Source organism: Sminthopsis crassicaudata, chromosome 1 (genome assembly GCF_048593235.1).
Source record: "Sminthopsis crassicaudata isolate SCR6 chromosome 1, ASM4859323v1, whole genome shotgun sequence".
Classification (NCBI taxonomy): domain Eukaryota; kingdom Metazoa; phylum Chordata; class Mammalia; order Dasyuromorphia; family Dasyuridae; genus Sminthopsis; species Sminthopsis crassicaudata.
Genome location: NC_133617.1, coordinates 571172028 through 571197553, shown reverse-complemented (window position 1 = coordinate 571197553; position 25526 = coordinate 571172028). Strand labels below are relative to the sequence as shown.

Here is a 25526-nt window from a genome sequence, read left to right as displayed (position 1 = left end):
GAGATCATAAAAAAGTGGAAAGGACCCACAGATATAAAAAAATGTTTGCATCAACTTTTATTTTATTTTATTTTTGGTGAGGAATTGGAAACTGAGTGGTTGTCCATCAGTTGGCTCTTTTTAATAATGAGGTCACTTAGGCCAATTCCAATGGACTTGTGATACAGAGAGCTATCTATATCCAAGAAGAGAACTATGAGAAGACTACGGATACTGAATGTGGATCACAACATAATATTTTCAGCTTTTTCTGTTTTTAACTAGCTTTTTTCTTATGCTTTTTTTTTTTTTTTTTTACTTTTGGATCTGATTTTTCTTGTGCAGTGTCATAAATGTGGAAATGTTTATACGAATTACACGTATTTTATTAATTTATTAAATTAATTTATTAAACAATTTATAATAATTTATATATAATATAATTTATATATAATAATTTAAATATATATATTATATATAATATAATTTATATATAATAATTTAAATAAAAAATAAATAAATTTATTAATTAATTTATATTGGATTTTTGCTGTCTGGGGGAAGGGAGAGGGAGAAACATTTGGAATACATTATTTTACAAGGATGGATGTTGAAACCTTTGCATGTATTTTGAAAATAAAAAAGCAATTATTAAAGTGTTTTTCATTATTTTACATAACTTCAAATATGCTTTTTTTAATGGAACTTGGATGGGTATAAAGAAAAGAATCCAGAACTCCAAATTATAAAGAGAAATATAAAAATGGCTTTAGATATTACTGATGAAATTTAAAATATAAAATAAATAAATTTAAATGACCAAAATGATCTTTTCTATTTGCTTATTTTTTTTACATTTCTATCCCCAAAGCTTAGATAACAACATGTGTATTTTATACACTTAGTAAGTGTGTGTGTGTTTGTGTGTATGTGTGTGTGTGTAGCTGTGTGTGGGTGTGTTTAATTCCTTCAGTTGTGTACCAAGGTATAAAAGACATAGGATCATAGCTATGGGAAACTTCTAGATAATCTAAGTCAACCCTTTCCTTTTGCAGATGGGAAAAATGAACCACAAATATGTGAAACAACTTGTTAAATATGGCATATCAAGTCAGAGTGCCAGGATATAAGTTATCCAGCTCCAAATCTATTGCTCATTCATCTCTACCACATTATATAGATCCTAAAGTTATGTGATAATTAAATATTTATGCTTTTGTAAGGTTACAACTATACAATTAACTCAGAAGTTTCTCCAGTAGTGCTTAAATTATGATGCTAGGTAAGCTTTATGAGGACATTTATAAATCACCACTTGTAGACTAACTTTGGCATAATTAGATCTGATTAAGACAAATTGTAGGTACTACTTTTGAGAGGCACCTTCCAACATCAGGGGAAGAAGTGGGATATGCAGAGCCTTAAAAAAAAAAAAAAAAAAAAAAAAAAAAAAAAAAAAAAGAAAGAAAATGGTCCCAATTAACATATTTTAAATAGCAAAGAACATAACAAGAAGAACAATTAAAAAAAAAAACAAAAAACTCTCTCCCAAGAGAAGGGAGTACTGCAGCTTAAAGATTTTTATGAAAGGAAAAAGTATTAAGAAAAATTGATTTGTCTTGTCATTTTAAGAAATAGATTCATTAAAAAATAAATAAGTATTATATTCTCTAATTTATATAAGGTAGCCACAGTCTAAATAAAATGATTATTGTGGGATAAACATAATTATCATAGTTCCAAGCTAATATATTCTTGGTGCAAGACTTCCTATTTTCTAAAGTGCATGTATTATCTAAAAAAATAACAAACTAAACAACAATGTTTCTTTGCAGATCTATTCTTGTTCTGTTCAATTAATCTATTCCCTACTTGTTACATAGATCATACTTGATATTGTCTCCTTTTTTGTCCTTCCTCTTCTATAAAACTCATCTCCCATTCTTAATTTCTGGAATTTCCTATTCTAGCTCAGAAATTTCTAATTTCTCCCAACTGAAAAGTACATCTATAGGTAAGCTAGTAAATATTTAACAAGGAACTTTCTCTTTTTAATATTTTTTTTGAAAATACTTCAATCTGCATTCAACTAATTCCTTCTCTGAATAGGATATTTCACCATAAGTCCTTCAGAGTAGTCATAGATGATTATACTACTGAGAATAGCAAACTCATTTACAGCTGATCATTTCAGAAAATTGCTATTATATTATTACCATACTATATTATATATTATCAATATTATATATTACCATACATTTCATGTTACTTGAAATTCCCTCTTTTTAAAAAGGCTCAACATACTTATAAGTTTAATCTATATTAAATTATTTTCTCCATCACTTTATTAAATATAGAGTTGATCAATCAATAAGGGACTGATTTGTAGCATTTTTCAGTTACTCAGATATAAGTGTTCATATTAAAAATTTAACAATCAGCTCTTGAAAGTTGATTTGACCTGGGGCAGAGCCAAGATGGCAGAGAAGACGTGATTTTGTGAGCTCCCTTCTTCCCTCAATACCAATTAGTTAAATCAGCCTCAAAAATAACGCTGGACTGATAGAAACCACAAGGACTGGAAGCACAACTTACCAGCTGAAGAGAAACTGGAGTTTCAACAGAAAAGGTCGGTTCCCAGGGGAGGAAGAAGAAAGGCCAGCACAGATGATTGGGTGGTGGCACACTGTGCCGATTGGGCTGGGGAGGGCTCTGGGATCAGAGAAGCCACTGAGATAGAAGAATCTGGCACAGGCTGTTAGCTCTTCTCTGCTTATAAAACAGCAGTTCAGAAGAGAAATCAATCCACTTTAAAATATAAAGCCAGATATTAAAACCACCCCAATCTGGAAGTGACTCAACAGATCTCAGCACTGTGGGTGTGGCCGACTTAGGCTGTCCGGGCTTTCACCTGGGGGTAGTTAAGAGATTGAAAAGTGAGTGGACGCGGCCCAATATAACACATAGTGCCTTCCTCGGCTGGAGGCTGTGGAACTCAGCCCCGGAAGTCTCAGAGAAGAGGAACCTTTGAAATAGGTACCATGGTTTCAGGGCAGACACTTCTAGTTTGAGCGCAGCGGCTTTTCACATCAGCTGCTGACATCCACGCGCCACTGGGACACATAGGCTGGGCTTTGTGTCACCTTTACTGTTCAGTCTTAAACCTCAGGAAAGTCACTAGGACACACAGTGCCCTCAAAGCATTTCCCTGCTAATCACCTCTGAGGCACTTCCAGGGAGAGGGAGGGGAACTCTCTCCCAGAGCTCTCTCTTAGCTCAGGCACAGGAGCCGCTGCATCCATCCGGTCTGGGAGGAAGCTGGTAAAGAAATAAATAAATAATTTCCTACCCCAGGGACAGACACCAAAATATTTTTTAAATATGAATAAAGAACCAAGAAAAATGATCGATTCTTTCTACACAGAGAAAAAGCAGGTATCCAACCCCGAGGAAGTTAACAGCAGAGAGTCAGCAGATAACAGCCTAAAAGGGAACAATTCCTGCCCCCCATCACATAACTCTCTCCTAGAAGAGACTATTAAAAAATTAAGAGAGTTTGAAGAAAAATGGGGAAAGGAAAGAGAAACTATGATAGAGAATAACAACGTTCTGAAATTGGAGTTGGAAAAAATAAAGAATTCACAGGAGATTCAGGGAAACAAAATTTGCGAATTAGAAAATGTTAAAAAATCACAGGAAAGTAGGATTTCTGAATTGGAAAAGATAAAAAAGTCTCAAGAAAATAGGATTTCTGAATTGGAAAAAGAAAATAATTCTTTAAAAAAATTAGGGAAATGGAAAAAAATTCAATAGAGAAAATAACTCATTTAAAAACGAAATTGGGCATATACAAAAAGAACTAAAAACTGTGAATGAAGAAAATAACTCCTTAAAATTCAGGATGGAACAAATAGAAATGAATGATTCATTGAGAACCCAAGAATCAGTCAAAAAAAAAAAAAAAAAAGAAAAGCTGGAGAATAACATCAAATACTTACTGGGAAAATCTATAGACCTGGAAAATAGATCTAGGAGAGATAATCTGAGGATCATTGGACTTCCCGAAAACTATGACCAAAAAAAGAGCCTAGATTCTATTTTACAGGAAATCATCAAAAAGAACTGTCCAGAGATAATAGAAACAGAAGGGAAAATAGATGTTGAAAGAATTCATCGAACTCCTTCTGAAATAGACCCTAAAAAAAGAACACCACGGAATATTGTGGCTAATCTGCAGAATTACCACACACAGGAGAAAATCTTGCAAGCAGCTAGAAAAAAACAATTTAAATAACAAAGTGCCACAATAATGGTCACACAAGATCTGGCTGCCTCCACATTAAAAGATAGAAGGGCCTGGAACCTGATATTCTGAAAGGCAAAAGATCAAGGATTGCAACCAAGAATATACTACCCAGATAAGTTTAGCATCTTTTTCCATGGAAGAAGATGGTCATTCAATGAAATAGAGGAATTCTATATGTTTCTAAGAAAAAAAAAAAAAAAAAAACAGACTTAAACAAAAAATTTGATCTACATCCACAAGACTGAAGAGAAACAGAAAAAGGTACACAGAACCCTTGAGAACTGTACCTCTGTTGTGGATATATAGAAAGTACTCATGGATAATTTGATTTTACTGAGATAAAAAAGGGGGGGTGTAGTAAAGGGAAGGGGGTAGTATCAGAAAAAAGGGGAAGGAGTGATAAAAAGAGGGAAACTACATCCCAGGAAGAGTCATAGAAAATACACCATATCTGAGGGAATTTAGAGAGGGGGAGAAACAATGTGTGAATCTTACTCTCATCAGAAGAGGCTCAAAGAGTAAATAATTGACATATTTGTTTTTCAGAAAATTCTCTCTCACCTCATTAAAAGGGGGGAGAGCAAAACGGAAAAGGAGAATAAGGGAAGAGACTTGGAGGGAGGGGGGAGGGATACTAAAAAAAGGGAGGGCTGCACATCACCAGGGGGGATCTATAAATTAAATATTGGGGAAGGAGTTTGGGGGGTCAAGGGAAAAAGCATAATCTGGGGATAATATGATGGCAGGAAATACAGAATTAGTAATTTTAACTGTAAATGTGAATGGGATGAATGCTCCCTTCAAACTGAAACAGATAGCAGACTGGATCAAAAATCAGAACCCTACAATATGTTGTTTACAGGAAACACACTTAAAGCAGGGAGATACATACAGAGTAAAAGTAAAAGGTTGGAACAGAGCCTATTATGCTTCAGGTAAAGCCAAAAAAGCAGGGGTAGCTATCCTTATCTCAGATCAAGCAAAAGCTGAGGTTGATCTAATTAAAAGAGATAAGGAAGGAAACTATATCCTGCTGAAAGGTAGCATAAATAATGAAGCCATATCAATACTAAACATATATGCACAAAGTGGTATAGCCTCTAACTTTCTAAAGGAAAGTTAAGAGAATTGCAAGAGGAAATAGACAGTAAAACTATAATAGTGGGAGATCTCAACCTTGCATTCTCAGATTTAGACAAATCAAACCACAAAACAAACAGGAAAGAAATTAAAAAAGTAAATAGAACATTAGAAAAACTAGGTATGATAGACCTTTGGAGAAAACTGAATGGCAATTGAAAGGAATATACTTTCTTCTGAGCAGTTCATGGATCCTATACAAAAATTGACCATATATTAGGAAATAAAGATCTCAAAATTAAATGTAGGAAGGCAGAAATAATAAATGCCTTCTTCTCAGATCACAATGCAATAAAAGCTACATTCAGTAAGAAGTTAGGGGCAAATAGACCAAAAAGTAATTGGAAACTGAATAATCTCATCTTAAAGAATGACTGAGTGAAAACAGCAAATTATAGAAACAATTAATAATTTCACCCAAGATAATGAGAACGATGAGACATCATACCAAAATCTATGGGATACAGCTAAAGCAGTAATAAGGGGAAATTTTATATCTTTAGAGGCTTATTTAAAGAAAATAGAGAAAGGGAAGGTTAACGAATTGGCCTGCAACTTAAAAAGCTAGAAAAAGACCAAATTAAAAACCCCCAACCAAAAATTAAACTTGAAATACAAAAATTAAAAAGAGAAATCAATAATATTGAAAGTAAAAAAAAAAAAAAAAACAAACTATTGAATTAATAAATAAAACCAAGAGTTAGTTTTATGAAAAAGCCAATAAAATAGATAAACCTTTGGTAAATCTGATCAGAAAAAAAGAAAGAGGAAAATCAAAATGTTAGTCTTATAAATGAAAAGGGGGATCTTTCTACCAATGAAGAGGAAATTAGAGAAATAATAAGGAGTTACTTTGCCCAACTTTATGCCAGTAAATTTGATAACTTAAGTGAAATGGATGACTTCCTCCAAAAATATAGGCTTCCTAGATTAAAAGTGGAGGAGATAAATTGCTTAAATAGTCCCATTTCAGAAAAAGAAATATAACAAGCTATTAATCAACTTGCCAGGAAAAAATCCCCAGCACCAGATGGATTTACATGTGAATTCTACCAAACATTTAAAGAACAATTAGTCAAAATGCTATATAAACTATTTGAAAAAATAGAGGATGAAGGAGTCCTACCAAACTCCTTTTATGACACAGACATGGTACTAATACCTAAAACGGGTCGATCGAAAACTGAGAAAGAAAATTATAGACCAATTTCCTTAATTAATATTGATGCTAAAATCTTAAATAAGGTATTAGCAAAAAGACTTCAGAAAATCATCCCCAGGATAATACACTATGATCAAGTAGGATTTATACCAGGAATGCAGGGCTGGTTTAATATTAGGAAAACTATTAGTATAATTTACCATATTAATAATCAAATTAATAAAAAACATATGATCATCTCAATAGATGCAGAAAAAGCATTTGACAAAATCCAACATCCGTTCCTACTAAAAACTCTTGAGAGTATAGGAATAAACGGACTATTCCTTAGAATAATCAGGAGTATATATTTACGACTGTCAGTAAGCATAATATACAATAGAAATAAACTGCAACCTTTCCAAGTAAGATCAGGAGTGAAACAAGTTTGCCCACTATCACCATTACTATTCAATATAGTACTAGAAACTCTAGCCTCGGCAATAAGAGCCGAGAAAGAGATTCAAGGAATTAGAGTAGGAAATGAGGAAATCAAACTATCACTCTTTGCAGATGACACGATGGTATACTTAGAGAACCCCAAAGACTCTGCTAAAAAGCTATTAGAAATAATTCAGAATTTTAGCAAAGTGGCAGGATACAAAATAAATCCACATAAATCCTCAGCATTTTTATATATCACCAACAAAATGCAACAGCAAGAGATACAAAGAGAAATTCCATTCCAAACAAATGTTGAGAGTATAAAGTATTTGGGAATCCATCTACCAAAGAATAGTCAGGAATTATATGAGAAAAATTACAAAACACTTGCCACAAAAATAAAGTCAGATTTAAATAATTGGAAAGACATTCCAGTGCTCTTGGATAGGCCAAGCGAATACAATAAAGATGATAATACTCCCCAAACTAATCTATTTATTTAGTGCTATACCAATCAGACTCCCAATAAACTATTTTAATGACCTAGAAAAAATAACAACAAAATTCATATGGAAGAATAAAAGGTCGAGAATTGCAAGGGAACTAATGAAAAAAAAGTCAGAGGAAGGTGGTCTAAGTGTACCTGATCTGAAGCTATATTATATAGCAGCAGTCACCAAAACCATTTGGTATTGGCTAAGAAATAGACCATTAGAACAGTGGAACAGATTAGATACAAAGGTCAAAAAAGCGTACATCTATAGCAATCTAATCTTTGACAAACCCAAAGATACCAACATTAGGGATAAAAATTCATTATTTGGAAAAAACTGTTGGGACAACTGGAAATTAGTATGGCAGAAATTAGATATGGATCCACACTTAACACCATATACCAAGATAAGATAAAAATGGGTCCATGATTTAGGCATAAAAAATCAGATCATAAATAGATTAGAGTAATAGAGGATAGTCTACCTCTCAGACCTGTAGAAGAGGAAGGAATTTATGACTAGAGAAGAACTAGAGATCATTATTGATCACAAAATAGAAGATTTTGATTACATCAAACTAAAACGTTTCTGTACAAACAATACTAATGCAAAGAAGATTAGAAGGGAAGTAACAAATTGGGAAAATATTTTTAAAGTTAAAGGTTCTGACAAAGGTCTCATTTCCAAAATATATAGAGAACTGACCCTAATTTATAAGAAATCAAACCATTCTCCAATTGACAAATGGTCAAAGGATATGAACAGACAATCCTCAGAGGAAGAAATTGAAACTATATCCACTCACATGAAAGAGTGTTCCAAATCACTACTGATCAGAGAAATGCAAATTAAGACAACTCTGAGATACCACTACACACCTGTCAGATTGGCTAAGAGGAGAGGAACAAATAATGATGAATGTTGGAGGGGATGTGGGAAAACTGGGACACTGATACATTGTTGGTGGAGTTGTGAAAGAATCCAGACATTCTGGAGAGCAATTTGGAACTATGCCCAAAAAGTTATCAAACTGTACATACCCTTTGAACCAGCATTGCTGCTATTGGGCTTACATTCCAAAGAAATACTAAAGAAGGGAAAGGGACATGTATGTGCCAAAATGTTTGTGGCAGCTCTTTTTGTTGTAGCTAGAAACTGGAAGATGAATGGATGTCCATCAATTGGAGAATTGTTGGGTAAATTATGGTATATGAAGGTTATGGAATATTATTACTCTGTAAAAAATGATTAGCAGGAGGAATAGAGAGGCTTGGATATACTTACATCAACTGATGCTGAGTGAAATGAATAGAACCAGAAGATCACTGTACACTTCAACATTGTATGAAGATGTATTCTGATGGAAGTGGATATCTTCAACATAAAGAAGATCCAACTCACTTCCAGTTGATCAATGATGGACAGAAATAACTACACCCAGAGAAGGAACACTGGGAAGTGAATGTAAATTTTTAGCACTACTGTCTATCTACCCAGGTTACTTATACCTTCAGAATCTAATACTTAATGTGCAACAAGAAAATTGGATTTACACACATATATTGTATCTAGGTTATATTGTAACACATGTAAAATGTATGGGATTGCCTGTCATGGGGGGGGGGAGGGAATGGAGGGAGGGGGGATAATTTGGAAAAATGAATACAAGGGATAATGTTATAAAAAAATTACTCATGCATATATACTGTGGAAAAAAAAATTCTAAATTAAAAAAAAAAAGAATGTTGATTTGAATGAGCTCCAGCAACCCTTGATATAGCCCTCCCTTTGACTTAAGGGGAAATGAATCAAACCTACTAAACTGAGTTGCTTCCTTACCTAAATTTCTTGATTTTTTTTTAGCTTTTAGTACCTAGACTTTGCTGAGTTATCTTCCAACAGAAATCCAGGAGTCTAAGACCATTATAAGTAGACCATCCACATTTCATCAGTGTAAAAGGTTCTTGCTTAAAATTGTACAGTTTCTTTTCTCCTCCCAAGCACTGATTCAAAGGAAGTCTTCCTGTCCAAAAGTTAAGGGGTTGTTAGGTACAGTGTTTTGCTGTGTGTTTGTGCTGGTTTGGGACTTTTACTGTTACTATTATTCCAGATTTATGACTTCACTGATGAAAAGATCTCTTAGGGAGAAGATCAATCAATGTACCATTTTTAATGCTTTCCTTCTGTGTCTTCCACTTTGCTCTGTACTCTAACTTCTGGATTTCTCCACTTCTTTATTTTTACTCTAAAGATGTCTCTTCCTTGTTGCCCTCTTCTGAATGGTGAGATCACCAGCCAAGTTCATTTCATCAATGGTTCCATTCCTTACTCTCTGGACTTTTTTGACACCCGGCCCACAGGCTTTCACACCCATATTTAGTTCCCTTTAATGTGTTGTCTTCTCCCTTTGAATGTCTTCTCCTTGAAAATAGAGATCACTTTGTTATTCTTTTGCTTACATTATATCCCCAGTACTTTACAAAGTATATAGGACATAGTAAGATCTTGTTTGTATTTCTGGTTATCTATTTGACTTTCTGTCTGTCTATTTATCCATATATCTATTTATCTACTTGTAAGGCTTTAAATTAAATAATTTGCTTATGATTACAACCAGTATGTGTCAGAGGTTATATGTGAACTCAGATCTGTCTGTTACAAAGACCTAGTTCTCTATCCAACATCCCATTCTGCCTCTTATCATACTTCTCCTATGTTTGTCCTGATATTTGTCTTTGATATCTTTGAATGACTCAAGTTATTTAAGATGACCTTTCTTTTTTCATTTTCCTTTAAGCCATAGACATAAAATGATCTGTTCTTTTTAGCATTGACTGAGTCAACTGATTCATGAATAGAGTCTGACTATATGTGAGCAAAACAAAAACTTTAGCTATTAGCATTTGATGTGCTATAAAACATTATATTTAAGGGAAATATATATATATATATATATATACATATATATATATATGTATATATATATATATATATATATATAAGATTTCATCTGTATTGGTGACTACAGATATTGGTAGGTACCATCTCTGTAATTTATTGTTATAAAGAGGCTTTGAGAAAATAGAGAGGTTGAATAACTTGCCTAGGATTATGTAGCCAGTATATATCAGTGGCTTCACTACTTGGAGACACCTGGTTTCAAGGGCAAATCTCTAACACACCAAAAAAGAAATAATAATTACAAACAAAAAAAGTCGCACTAATTTATCTTTAAAATAAATCAATCAGTTAGCAAATAATACTGGATAATTTTAGTGGCACTTCACAGTTTTATGTCAAGTTCACAAAAGCTATGCTTCTAGATATGTGGAAAGTTTAACATTTTAGTTAGAAATAATTCCTGATAGGCTGGATTACCAATCTGTTTTCTAGCATTTGAAAAACTATATAGTGAAGGAAAAAAAAATCAAAAGTTAGACAAACTTTAAAGAGAAAGAGTGTTTTATTTTTAAACTGTTTAAAAAAATTGTCACTGACCCCTTAAATCTCAAACCAATTACAGATATTGTAGTACCATCACTAATTACATGCTGAGAGCATTAATTTAAAATGGCAGTTTCAATTTTCATTTCATCAAGACAAGGAAGAAAAAGAAGGTGCATACTAATTAGTTCATGTGTGTCATACACCTGGAAGATTAGGGGGAAACTGCTCATTATAAGTGAGTTATAAGCAAAATACTCAAACCTTTCATTTGAAAGACTGCATATAAATAAAAGAATTAAGTGACAAAGGGAATGCTCAAACACAGAAAAGTTGTGACATGATTAGAATTCAAAGAATCTCCTAGTACAAAAATTTTCTTTTTGAAAGTAGTTACTATTTTCCTTATTTTAACTTTTCATTTCAAAATTATTTTTAAAATGTTCAAATAACAAGATCATTTTAATCATCTAGGTCCACCAAAATTCTTGAATGAACAAATTTTAAGCACTGAAGATTAAAAGTTGAATATATTTAACAAAATTATTGCAAGAAAATTCAAAAGATATAGCATCTCTAAAACTACTGCTCTTCTGCCTTTATTAAATGTATGCAATTATTCCATCCAAAACATGTCTTTTCCTATTAGGGTTTTGATATATCACAGGTCAGCTAAAAAATTAGCTCAAAAGCTTCTAAAGACCTTCAGTAGGTAACTGCTTCTGGATGAAGTAAGCAGAACTAGAAGAACATTGTACACAGTAATAACAAGATTATTTAATAATCAACTTTGATGGACTCTATTCTTTTCAACAATGCAGTGATTCAAGGCAATTTCAGTAGACATGGGATGGAAAATGCCAGTAGCATCCAGAGAGAGAGAAACCATGGAGACTGAATGTGGATTAAAACATAATATTTTCAACCTGTTTGTTTTCTCTTTCTTATGTTTTTCCCCCTTTCATCTGATTTTTCTTACACAACATGAAAAATATGGAAATATGTTTAAAGCAACTGCATATATCTAACCAATATCAGATTTCTTATTGTCGTGGGGAAGGGAGAGATAAAAAACGTGAGGGAAAATTTAGAACACAAAGTCTTACAAAAATGCATATTGAAAGCTCATACATGTATTTGGAAAAAGAAAAAAAAATAAGAGGGAATTTGGGAGGAGTTTGTGGAAACTGCATATAATATGTAAAGATTAATAGGTGACACAGAGCCTGTAACTAATACTTAATTGATTTTTACAAGTGTTATAAATACACCCTAAAATAAAAAGAACAAAATTCAGACTTCTTCTCTGATGTGAAGGAAGGACTGAAAAAATTTATGTAGACTTTTCAGATAACAAGGGCACCTCTCTCCTAAGCTATTCAATGTGGAAGAGATAAATGTACTATGCATTTTCTTCTGTGTTCATTCCATAAACATGGAATCTCATCTAATGAGTCAGTCTTACTCACTATTTATCACAGAATAAACTGTCATATTTTAACTAACAAAACAAACAAGTGGTATAAGAAGGAGAAATTATTTCATGATTCTAAGTCATAAAACAAAAGTGTTAATTTAGACTTCAAATGTACCACTAGCAGTAATTAAACAATCAGACTCAAAGCATTGTCACTATTTCAGCCTTTGGTAGAAGACAACGTTCCTAAAGTATACATTAGAACGAGGACAAAAATAGGAGGGGAGGGAAATAAAGGAAAATTTGAACTATATTCCAGTTGTTTCATGTGTTCCTGGAACAAATTTCAGTCTTCTAGTTAGACGTACAATTCTAATTGTTACGAAGGTTTTTCTAATGTAAATCTGTGCAGAAACCAAATAACCACCTATTTTCTGCAATCTATATTTATGTGCTAGCTCTCACAGCAGATAGAAGACTGGGCTTAGAGACAAGTTCAGAGAATGAAGTTCAAATATTACCTTAGATATGTATCAGCAATGGAAATCTGAACAAGTCATTCATTACTCTTTCAGCCTTACTTCCTTATCTCTCTAAATAAGAAGTAGACTCAGTCATCTTTTTGGTGTCTTCCAGATCAAAATCTGTGATTCTGTGATTTAAGTTTTGGTTCTTTTTTTGTTCAGAGAAGAAATTCTCAGTGAAATTAAAAGCTATGAGTAATTTGGCTAATATTAAAGCTGTAGTTTTTAATAAAATTTGTTGCAAAAAGACAATGGTGGAGAAACATTATCTTGGGACTTCTCTTTTAATTAGTGAAATATACCTTTTTGATTTTCATGATTACTAATTGGATACTCTCCCTAACTCCCCAGGATACATGTACCTTTGGAATACAACTAGACTATCCTTGCCATTAGCTTACTTTTATTTTTTACATGTTCTTGGGGATGTAAATGGACAAATCCTATTTAAATTTTTTTAAATGAATAATTCACTAAATTTTAAATATTATGCACTCAAATAGAAACAAACACATACTATATATACATTATACAGAAATTTAATATATGGGTGAACACACAAAAGGTTAGTCTTCCATTTGTGATTTCATTGGTTAGAAACAGTCATCAAGGAAAATCTCTCCATTAAAAATGCAGGTTGTTCTTTGTTCTGCATGTTATAGTATCAAAAGTTTACCTGAAAACGTTGAAAAATTAACTTACTTGCTAATATTCATGTAACCAGTGTGTCAGAGGGGGAAACTTGGGAACCTCTAGCCAACTGTCTACACTGCTTTTCACATATAATAACATATGATAAAGATTCACAGATTACAAAATGTTTAAGGATAGTTTTCATAGTATTTGAGTATATATCAGACAGAAAGGCAGTCTGGAAGAGGCCCTAGTTTCATATACTGAACAGAGGACATTTCATGTTGTTTATTTTGTATACATTTTTCATATTAACAAAATAAAAGCATTCCCACTGCTTATCTGGCAGCAACAACTTGATATTATCTATACAAGCCTTTTAAAAGTCTATGGAGAAAAATTAACAGAGGGTCAAGTTATATATGGAGAAGACAATGTAATAGACAACATCAATAATAGCTCATATTTGTACAGCACAGTGCTGGGAAAGATCTCATTTTCTTTTTATATTATTATTTCATTTGATTCTCATAAAACTCTATGGGGTAAGAAGCAGCTTGGCAATGCAAAGAAAGAAGACCCAAGTTAGACTCCTAATCTTGCCAATTACTAGTTGCTTAATATTTGGAAAATCATTTCATATCTCAGGACCTCAGTTTCTTGATTTTTAAAATAAAGGAGATGGATTGAATGATTCTCAAACTCTAAATCCTATGTAATGAACTGTCATTGTCATTTTAAAGATAAGAGTAATCTTGCTAAGTGAGGTTAAAAACTGCACACAGCTAGGAAAGTGAGAGACCTGGGCTTAAAAACCAGGTCTTACCTGAAATTAGAAAGTCCTGCATTCAAATTTGATTTTAGACACTATCTATTTGACCCCAGACAAGTCACTTATCCTCTTTGCCTAAGTCTCCTTATCTACAAAATGGGGATAATAATAATCCATCAAGGCTGTTGTTAAGGATTAATTAAGACAATGTAGAGCACTTAATTGTGCCTCTCATACATACTAAGCATTATGTAATTGTTAGTTATCATCATTATTATTATGTTTGTTGTTGTTATTGAGTTGCTTTATTCATCTCCAATTCTTCATGACACATTTTTTTTTTTCCTTGACAACTAGAATGGTTTGCCATTTCCTTCTGTAGCTCATATTATAGATGAGGATCTGAAGCAAACAGAGTTAAGTGACTTGCTCACAGTTTCTGAAGCCAAATTTAAACTCAGGAAGATGAGTCTTCCTGATCCCACGCCCAACATTCTATCCACTGTATCACCTACCAGCCATTGTTATTAATAATTATGATTTTAATGCCAAGTTTGGTGTAATATCTTTTACCCCAAACTACCTGCTTAATGAATCTCAAAAAAGATCAAGAAATACAGTGCTGGAATGATGACAAAGTGTGATACTTTTAGCAAATTGCCCCTACTTTTTTGTACCATAGTTGTTCTGATGTGAGAATAAAAGAAATCCCACAAATGAAATACTAGCTATTTAAACAGAATTTCTGTATGGATTCAGGTTATGGGCTTGATAACATATCATTCAAAATTTCTTTTTTGCATATTATACTACTTCAAAGAAAAAGAAGGAATACAGATAATCTGTATTCTTTTGAATTGTCAGAAGTTGTCCAACAGCAAATATCAATGTTAAATGTTAACATGGCACTAATGAACACTAATGAATGGCTGGGATAAAAAAGCAATCTTTCTGCTAATGTATCTTCAATAACCTGATTCCTAAGCATTGAAGGTTCTAATGTCTTTAAATGCCTTCAATAGAAATTTGCACAGAAGGTAACTTCACACATTCAAGTAATATCTTCATGTTAGAAAGGTTAAAGTAAATGTCACCTCCAAACTAAATATTTCCCTTTTGTTTATGACAGTGAATAAAAGACATTCTATTAGCTTATCACTTGTCTTCACGATTCCAAAATTACTTTGTCAATTGATTTTTGCAATGTTTATTTCTTTCTTTCCACAATTCCATCTATTACCTGAATCCAGGGCCACCTGTCATTTTCTGCAGCGGTCCAGGCATTTACAAGCCCCTTCTTGTTAAGTCGTGCATAGTAAGGGTACCATTTTTGCAGCCCAAAAAGTGCTCGGTGGGTTGATGAAGCTGTGATTTGCTGGTTGGATATGATACCTCCTTCAATTCCCAAGGGACCAGAGCATTCTAGAAATAAAAGTCAAGGGAACATGTGAGCTCATATCAAATAAAACTTTATTCTCAAATTAATAAGCAATCAATAAACATTGATTAATCACACACTGTTGACTAGCCACTGTGCTAAATGCCACGGATGGAAAAGAAAGCAAAAATGAATTTCTCAAGATGTTTAAGATATAATGGGGGGAAACAATATGAAAAAAATATAAAAAGCAAATTATATATAGCATAATTAGGAAATAATTAATAGAGAGAAGGCACTAGAATTAAGATTCCTCTCAAGGACAGGATTTTAGTTGGAGTTTAGGAAACTAGGGAAGTCATTGGTCAAAGCAGAGAAGGACCATCTAGTAATTTGGGGGCAGCCAGAGAGAATACTATACTTAAATAATAGTATGTCTTAATCATGGAAAAATCAAGAGACAAGTATAACTGGCTTGAAGAATATATTTTGGGGAACAAGGTATAAGAAGATTGGCAAGATAGGACAGATTTACGTTATAAAGAGTTTGAATCCAAACAGGGCATTTTAAACCACCAGAGGCTTTTTTTTCTAATTTTTTGAGTAGGAATATGAGTGTGACATGATCAGATTTATGTTTTCTGAGTGAATGGGAGTCATTAAATGTTTCATTCTAATCACAAGGCTTCTTAAATCCTTGAAGATTCCTTTAAATTAGTACTCCAGATCCTGTCAGTCTCTCCTCTTGCAACCTATAGCATTTATTGATTTTCTGACATGTTCAGGGGTATAAAGTTAGAAGGCATTTCAGAGACCACAGACTACAACTTTCCTCTCCTTATCCCTTATTTTATGGCTGAGGATGTGTGACAAATAAACCATGCAATATCAATAAAGTAAATATAGCACCCCTCCAAATTAGATATCTTATTGAACATCTGTGGCTCCTTCTGTATCCAGAGTTCTATGATCTTTGACAGGGAAAAAAAAGTATTGTTTTTCACTTTTCTTTGATCAGGCAACAATTCACAAATTCTTCTATTTCCTAATTTATTTCTCCTTAAATTTATGATTTAGAAATTTGATCAAGATAAATAATCCAAAAATTTACCATAAACATTTAGAATCCTAAGTGATCATTCCTACTGCTCAAAAATACATTCTGTTTCTTGAAATAAAACAGTTTTAACTCAGATCAGATTTTTAATTTCCTAAAATAGTTATGAATGGCAAAATATCTTTTTAAACACTCAAAGTATTGTAACAGAAAATATTTTAAATACTTACTTTTAAAGTAAAATTTCAGAGTAGCAGTTAGGTTTTCCTTTTAAAGCCATATAAATGGAAGAAAACAAACTTAGAAGATACCTGAATTAAAGATAAGTGACAAGGAATTTTTCCTTTTTCATGAAGAAATAGATACTAAGCAGATTAAATTTTCCATTGCTATTTCCATAGACAAAAAAAATATTTGCTAACTTGAATCTCATGTTTAATATGAGAAATTGGAGCTTCTAGGAGAGTATTTCATTATCACTATTATAAGTTATCCTTACAATTTAAGATGATCATTGACTATTATTGAGACATTTTGAGTTAATATCAGTGATAGACTTTTTTCAGACTATAAAGACTGTTAGCAAATATAAAGCCAAAATAATTGTGTTCAAAAGTGCAAGCATGGGACCACCATGTAGGCCATTATCATTAGGGAATTTTTTTTTTCTCTTTGCAACTAATTTGTTTCCATTCATAAAAGAAACAAAATAATGTTGAATATATGTGTTTTTCCTTAGTCTCAATGAGTATAGTGCTGTCAACATTTGTTTTGTGGCCTTTCAAAAACGTACTTAAAATGAAATGACAGATATTAATGATAATTTGACCGATATTTTGATGGTTCTGTGACTTCATAGATATGAGCATTGTCTTAAACAGTGCATAGTTCAAACTATTCATTCTGTCTGTTTTGTTCATTTTTAATCCTACACACAGAGACACAGACACACAGGGATGCACATGCATACACACACTCTTAATCCTTCATAAGATTGTCAACACAACCCACTAGGGCCATCCTTTGGATCTCCTGGCAGTTCATAGGTTTGATTAAAGCATGTAAGCTCACCTTGTTTCTTACTTATACTTCTCTCTAGTGATATCTATTGATATCATGTATGCTACTTCTCTTTTGTAGTTCTTCACTGAAAATAGATTAGGACCTATTCATGCCCAACATGTGCCTTTTTTATTTTTTAGGTGAAGTACAATTTTATAATTCTTTAGACACCATAGATTTTTATGACTTATAGCCATAGAGTATCACTAGATGAAACTTGATATTCAAAAAAAAAAATAGTTTACTTCAGAGTGAAAGTCTGGATTAACTAAAAGCAATGCCTAATTTTCCAAAAGCAAGTTAAGCCCTGGTCTTCCTTCTATTTGATTAAGAGACTAGATTGTTATCCATCTACAGTATCTGCTCAACTTATACAGTGTTAAGGGGTAAAGATGTCTATGTATTATCTTAAGAATCAATGCTGTGCTATGTTTCCATTGGGCCTATATCCAAAAGAGATCTTAAAGGAGGGAATGCAAAAATGTTTGTGGCAGTTCTTTTTGTAATGGCAAGAAACTGAAAACTGAGTGGATGCCCATCATTTGAAGAATGGTTGAACAAGGTATGATACATGAATATTATGGAATCTTTTTGTTCTATAAGAAAAGATCAACAATATGATTTTAGAGAAGCGTGGAGAGACTTACATGAACTAATGCTAAGTGAAATGAGCAGAACCAGGAGATCATTGTACACAGCAACAACGATAATATATGATGATCAATTCTGTTGGACATGGCTCTTTCCAAAAATGAGATAATTGAGGCAATTTCAATAACCTAGTGATGAAAAGAGTTATCTACACTCATAGAGAGGACTGTGGGAACTGAATGTAGATCATAACATAAGACTCTCACTCTTTTTGTTGTTTGCATTTTGTTTTCTTATTCATTTTCTTTCTTTTTTGATCCAATCTTTCTTATGCAGCAAGATAATTGTGAAAATATGTTTATGTATAGTATATTTAACATATATTTAACATGTAAAATAATAAAAAATAATAAATAATAAAAACATATATGTTAATAATAAAAATTATCTAGGAAAAAAAAAGAACCAATGCTGTGAATTGTCCATTTAAATGCATGTCTGAATAATTAGCATTCTTCTTCCACTTTGTTTTTCCTATATTAATAATTAGAAGAAACTCTTATATGATTAAAGATCTGACTTAAGAAGCCCTGGAATTTCTTGGAGTTTAATTTAATAAGTACAATGCTATTGATCAACAGGAAAATCTGGAATACTTCACCTATTTTCACTATACATATGTTGATGATGATAAGCACCTAAGCAACTATATTTTTCCATTTTTTATAGTCCATATGGTATTAATATCCACAGGGTCTGCAAACAAACATCTCCTTCAAAGAATCTTTTTTAACGATTTAACATAAAGACATATTGTTGAAATAGAGCTTTAAAGGCAACATTTTCTTCTGCTGAATGCAGTGCTTTTCATAGTGGATAAATCATAAATAGAGTGATATTTTATATGCTTCAATTTTTTTCCAGCAAACTATGATTTTAGAGATATGGTTAGATATTGTTTGTGAAACTTTCTTTTATTTTCTCATACTTTCATTGAGATTTGAAGTATCCTTCTAGAAGAAATAATAGTGATGTGTCTCACACAATTAATCTAACTCTAACCCAACATATTTAGATACACTTTTGATAATGGGGAAATATAGATTCACAAAGTGACATTAATATATATTATCATTTTCTAAGGAAGCTTAGACTATGTAAGTTTCACAATAAGAAGGCTAAACAAACTGAAAAAAATGCCTCAACAAGTAAAAACTTATCTCCCTAGCAAACATGTAGCTTTAATAGTAAAGTGCTAGTGTAAAATATCAATTTATTTCTAAAATATTACATAGAAAAAAATACCTGATAAGTAGTATCTTATGAATGAGCAAGAATCAAGGGAGGGAACATGAAGTTAATAGAGCTTGGAGAAAATATTTATTAACCCTGTTGGTACTGAGGACATTTAAGGTAGAAATAAAGAAGGGGGAAAAAGGGAAAAAATGGAAATGTGTTAAGATTACTATAACAAATACTTGAATTTATTTCAGTATCAGTGGAGCTACTTCATCACAGATTCTGCTGTGTGACATGTACTACATGAGGAAATAGGAATAATATTAAAGAATTCAAAAAGGAGAACAGTTATCTTACAATAATTATTCATATAAGTGTTAATGGTATAGATCAAGGATTAATTTTTTTCCACTCATGACCCCTTTTTGCCTGAGAAATTTTGACATGACCTTGGATATATAGACATATAAAATAGGTATACAAATCAAACATTTACTGATAATAAATCATAATTTCACAATCACAACATACAGTATGCTACCTCACATGAGGTTATGACGCACAATTTAAGAAGCTTTGCCAGTTTTGAGGCCTTTAAAAGACTGAGCCTAAAGATATCTTTTTAACCAGAAGACAACAAATGCTTGAAGAAAATTATCAACCTTACTATTATAATAAAAATGATAAAAAGTCTTAAACATACTTACTAATAATTAATAAAGTCACAATTCTGTTTAAGCAAAATAAAGTTACCTACTGCATGCAAAGTATTATGATCAGCATAGGAATACAAAGATGAAAAGCAACATAGTTTCCACATTTAGAAAGCTTATAACCTAATGTAGAAATATGAATTATTTTGTTGTTATTCAATAATTTCTGACTATTTTTGATCCCATTGGATGTTTTCCTGGAAAAGATATTATGGTTGCTTGCATAATTGCATAATTTTGCAGATGAAGAACTAAGGGAAACAAAGTAAAGTGACTTGTTCAGGGTCACACAGGTATAACGTGTCTGAAGCCATATTTGAACTCAAATATTCTTGATTCTAGGCCTGGCACTCTTTTGATCCCATTGGATGTTTTCCTGGAAAAGATATTATGGTTGCTTGCATAATTGCATAATTTTGCAGATGAAGAACTAAGGGAAACAAAGTAAAGTGACTTGTTCAGGGTCACACAGGTATAACGTGTCTGAAGCCATATTTGAACTCAAATATTCTTGATTCTAGGCCTGGCACTCTATCAATAATAGCATCTATCTGCCTATGAAATGTAACAATAGTCAAATAAATGTTTCTTATAAAAGTATAAATTATTTAATCATTGATTTGATCAAATTGTAAGACCAAAAAATGTAAGGAGCAATAGCGGTTGCATCATTTCAATAGAGCTAGTGAACACTTTGGCAAGAACACTTTTGAAGTCTTTGAATAAGAAAGCCATTTGGTTTTCCTCATTAGACTTTTGTTTAAAAAAAGAAACATAAACACATGTTGTATTTGAAAATTTAATAAAAGTTAAACTCAAGAAATTCTAATGCTAATATTTTCCTAAAAATAGAAATTATTTTTAGATCTTATATGAGACTTGTGCATAATGCCATGTTCCTGATATTTATAAGTTGTATTAATGGGTCCGCTTAGAATATGCCTAGAATACTTAGTAAGGTAAAAGTTCATTTATTTCAATTTTTGAAATACCTAGGGAAGTTTCATACACACACACACACACACACACACACACACACACACATATATATATATATATATATATATATATATATATATATATATATATATATATATACTCAAGTGCAGAACTACAAATTCTTCAAGAAAGAACAATGACAGTAGTCTCTAGCTGCAGTTTGATTGAATACATTTTCTGCCTTAGCCCTTAGCATGATGATATGTAAGACAGCATCACAGAATGTGAAGACTATAAGGAACCTCAGATGTCATATAGTTTAAACTGTTCATTCTACGCTATATTCAAGATCCACCCTTTGTAAGAATACTCTCTTGATAGGAAAATGCCTTCTTCTGGTCAAGGGCATTATACTGGTTGATAGCCACAGTCATGAAGATGAATCTGCCTTTTTACAAGGTTCATCCTTAGTTAGTAGCTTTACTCTCTTATGCCAACTAGAAGCTTTGTCTTGTCCAGCATATACAATTTTGAGTCAAACTTATATTCCATAAGGTCAAGATCTGCTGAGTGGGACTTGATTTTCAACAATAAAAAATAACTTAACAGGGTGGGGGAAATTAGAAGAATCTGGGAAACAACAAAATCATAGATAATGAAAAAAAAAAACATTTGTCTCACATACTAAGAAGTGGATTTGAAGGGAAAAAAAGATTTAGCTTGAAAAAAATTAATATTTATTTTTTAATTATAGCTTTCTATTTACAAGATATATGCATGAGTAATTTTTCAGCATTGATTCTTGCAAAACCTTCTGTTCCAACTTTTCCCATCCTTCCCCCCACTCTTTCCCCCAGATGGCAAGTAGACCAATACATGTAAATATGTTAAAGTATATGTTAAATACAATATTTGTATACATATCCAAACAGTTATTTTGCTGCACAAGAAGAATTAGACTTTGAAATAATGTGAAATTAACCTGAGACGTAAATAAAAAATGCAAACAGACAAAAACAGAGGGATTCGAAATACTACATCGTAGTTCACACTCATTTCCCAGAGTTCTTTCACTGGGGTATAGTTGGTTCTATTCATTATTGAACAAATGGAACTGATTTGGTTCATCTTATTGTTGAAGAGAGCCATGTCCATCAGAATTGATCATCATATAGTATTGTAAGTCTCTCTGGGCTTTTCTGAAATCATCCTGTTGGTCATTTCTTACAGAACAATAATATTCCAGAACATTCATATGCAACAATTTATTCAGCCATTCCCAATTAATGGGTATCTACTCAGTTTCTAGTTTCTGACAACTACAAAGAGGGCTGCCACCAACATTCTTGAACATACAGGTCTCTTTCCCTTCTTTAAGATCTCTTTGGGAGATAAGCCCAGTAGTAATACTGCTGGAACAAAGAGTATGCACCGTTTCATAACTTTTTGAGCATAGTTCCAAATTGCTCTCCAGAATCACTGGATGTATCCACAATTCCACCAATAATATATCAGTGTCCTAGTTTTCCTACATCCCCTCCAACATTCAGCATTATTTTTTCCTGTCATCCTAGCCAAACTGAGAAGTGTGTAGTAGTATCTCAGAGATGTCTTAATCTGCATTTCTTTGGTTAATAATGACTTGGAGCATCGTTTCATATGGCTAGAAATACTTTCAATTTCTTTGAGAATTGTCTGTTCATGTCCTTTGACCATTTATCAATTGGAGAATGGCTTGATTTCTTATAAATTAGAGTCAATTCTCTACATATTTTGTTAATTAGTCCTTTATCAGAACCTTTGACTGTAAAAATAGTTCCCCAGTTTATTGCTTCCCTTCTAATCTTGTCTGCATTAGTTTTGTTTGTACAAAAGCTTTTCAATTTGATATAATCAAAATTTTCTATGTTGTGATCAATAATGATCTCTAGTTCTTCTTTGGTCATAAATTTCTTCCTCTTCCACAAGTCTGAGAGGTATACTATCCTATGTTCTTCTAATTATTTATAATCTCATTCTTTGAAGCTAGATGATGAACTCATTTTGATCTTATATTGTGTTAAGTATGGGTCAATGCCTAGTTTCTGCCAAACTAATTTCCAGTTTTCCCAGCAGTATGTTTTTATGCCAAAAGCTGAGGTCCTTGGCTTTGTCACACACTAGATTATTAAAATTATTGACTATTTTGTCCTATAAACCTAACCTATTCCAACAATCAACTAGTCTATTTTGTAGCCAATAGCAAATGGTTTTGATGAATGCTGCTTCATAACATAGTTTTAGATCTGGTACAGCCAGACTACCTTCAGTTGTTTTTTTTGTTTGTTTGTTTGTTTGTTTTCATTAGTTACCTTGAAAATCTTGCCCTTTTGTTCTTCCAGATAAATTTTGTGGTTATTTTTCTAAGTCATTAAAATAGTATTTTGGGAGTCTGATTGGCATATCACTAAATAAATAGATTAGATAGTATTATCATCTTTATTATATTTGCTCAGCCTATCCAAGAGCATTTAATATATTTTTTCCAATTGGTGAACTCTGACTTTATTTGTATGGAAAGTGTTTTGTCGTTTGTCTCATATCTCAGACTTTCCCTTGGCAGATAGATTCCCAAATATTTTATACTATCAGCTTTTACTTTAAATGGAATTTCTCTTTGTAACTCTAACTGTGGGATTTTGTTAGTGATATATAAGAATGCCAATGATTAATGTGGGCTACTTTTGTATCCCGCAACTTTGCTAAAGGTGTGGATTATTTCTAATAGCTTTTTAGTGGAATCTCTGAGGTTCTCTAAGTATACCATCATATCATCAGCAAAGAGTGATAATTTGATTTCCTCATTAGGTACTCTAATTCCTTTAATCTCTTTCTCAACTCTTATTACCAAAGCTAGCATTTCTAATACAATATTGAAGAGTAATGGTGATAGTGGGGAACCTTGTTTCATTCCTGATCTTACTGGGAATAGCTCCAGTTTATTCCCATTACATATGATGCTTACTGATGATTTTAAATAGATGCTAATGATTATTTTAAGGAAAAGTCCATTTATTCCTATACTCTCAAGTGTTTTTAATAGGAATGGATGTTGGATTTTATCAAATGCTTTTTCTACAACTATTGAGATGATCATATTTTTTTTTTGGTTAATTTGGTTATTAATATGGTTAATTATGATAATAATTTTCCTAATATTGAACCACCCCTGCATTACTGGTATAAATCCTACTTGGTCATGGTGTATTATCCTGGAGATGATATTTTGTAATCTTTTTGCTAATATTTTATTTAAGATTTTAGTATCAATATTCATTAGGGAGGCTGGTCTATAATTTTCTTTCTTTGTTTTCAACCTACCTGGTTTAGGTATTGGTACCATGTTTGTGTTATAAAAAGGGATTTGGTAGGAGTTTTTCATTCCCTATTTTTTCAAATAGTTTATATAACATTGGAATTAATTGTTCTTTAAATGTTTGGTAGAATTCACATGTAAATCCATGTGATCCTGGGGATTTTTTTTAGGGTTTTCATTAAAGCGTGTTCTATTTCTTTTTCTAAAATGGGGCTATTTAAGGAATTTACTTCCTCTTCTGTTAATCTGAGAAACCTATGTTTTTTGGAGGTAGTTATTCATTCACTTAGTTATCAAATTTATTGAAATAAAGTTGGGCAAAGTAACTCCTAATTATTGCTCTAGTTTTCTCTTCATTGGTGGAAAGTTCTCCTTTTGCATTTTTAGGACTAACAATTTTATTTTCCTCTTTCCTTTTGCTAATCAGATTTACCAATGGTTTATCTATTTTACTTTTTTTTTTTTCATAAAACCACCTCTTAGTTTTATTCATTAATTCAATAGTTTTATTTTACATTCAATTTTTTTTTCAATTTCTCCTTTTAATTTTAGAATTTCAAATTTAGTATTTGATTGGGAGGTTTTTAAATTTGGTCTTTTTCTAGCTTTTTAAGTTGCAAGCCCAATTCATTGATAAACTTGTTCTCCATTTTATTGAAGGAAACCTCTAAAGATATAAAATTTCCCCTTATTACCATTTTGGCTGCATCCCACAAATTTTGGTGTGTTGTCTCATTGTTATTTTCTTGGGCGAAATTATTAATGTGTCTATGATTTGCTGTTTCACCCATTCATTCCTTAGAATGAGATTATTTAGTTTCCAATTACTTTTTTGGTCAACTTACACCTAGCTTTTTCTTGAATGTAGTTTTTATTGTATTGTAATCTGAGAAGAAAG

General features: G+C 32.1%; 1 protein-coding gene across 2 annotated transcripts in view; it reads right to left on the bottom strand.

The window, feature by feature from the left end:
* The window catches only part of EDIL3 (EGF like repeats and discoidin domains 3), a 685096-nt gene that overhangs the window by 230212 nt on the left and 429358 nt on the right, over positions 1–25526 (bottom strand). For both annotated transcript variants that reach the window (XM_074282146.1, XM_074282145.1), the window contains one exon: positions 15535–15716. In XM_074282146.1, coding sequence (XP_074138247.1) covers positions 15535–15716 — 182 coding nt within the window. The remainder of the gene's footprint in view (positions 1–15534; positions 15717–25526) is intronic.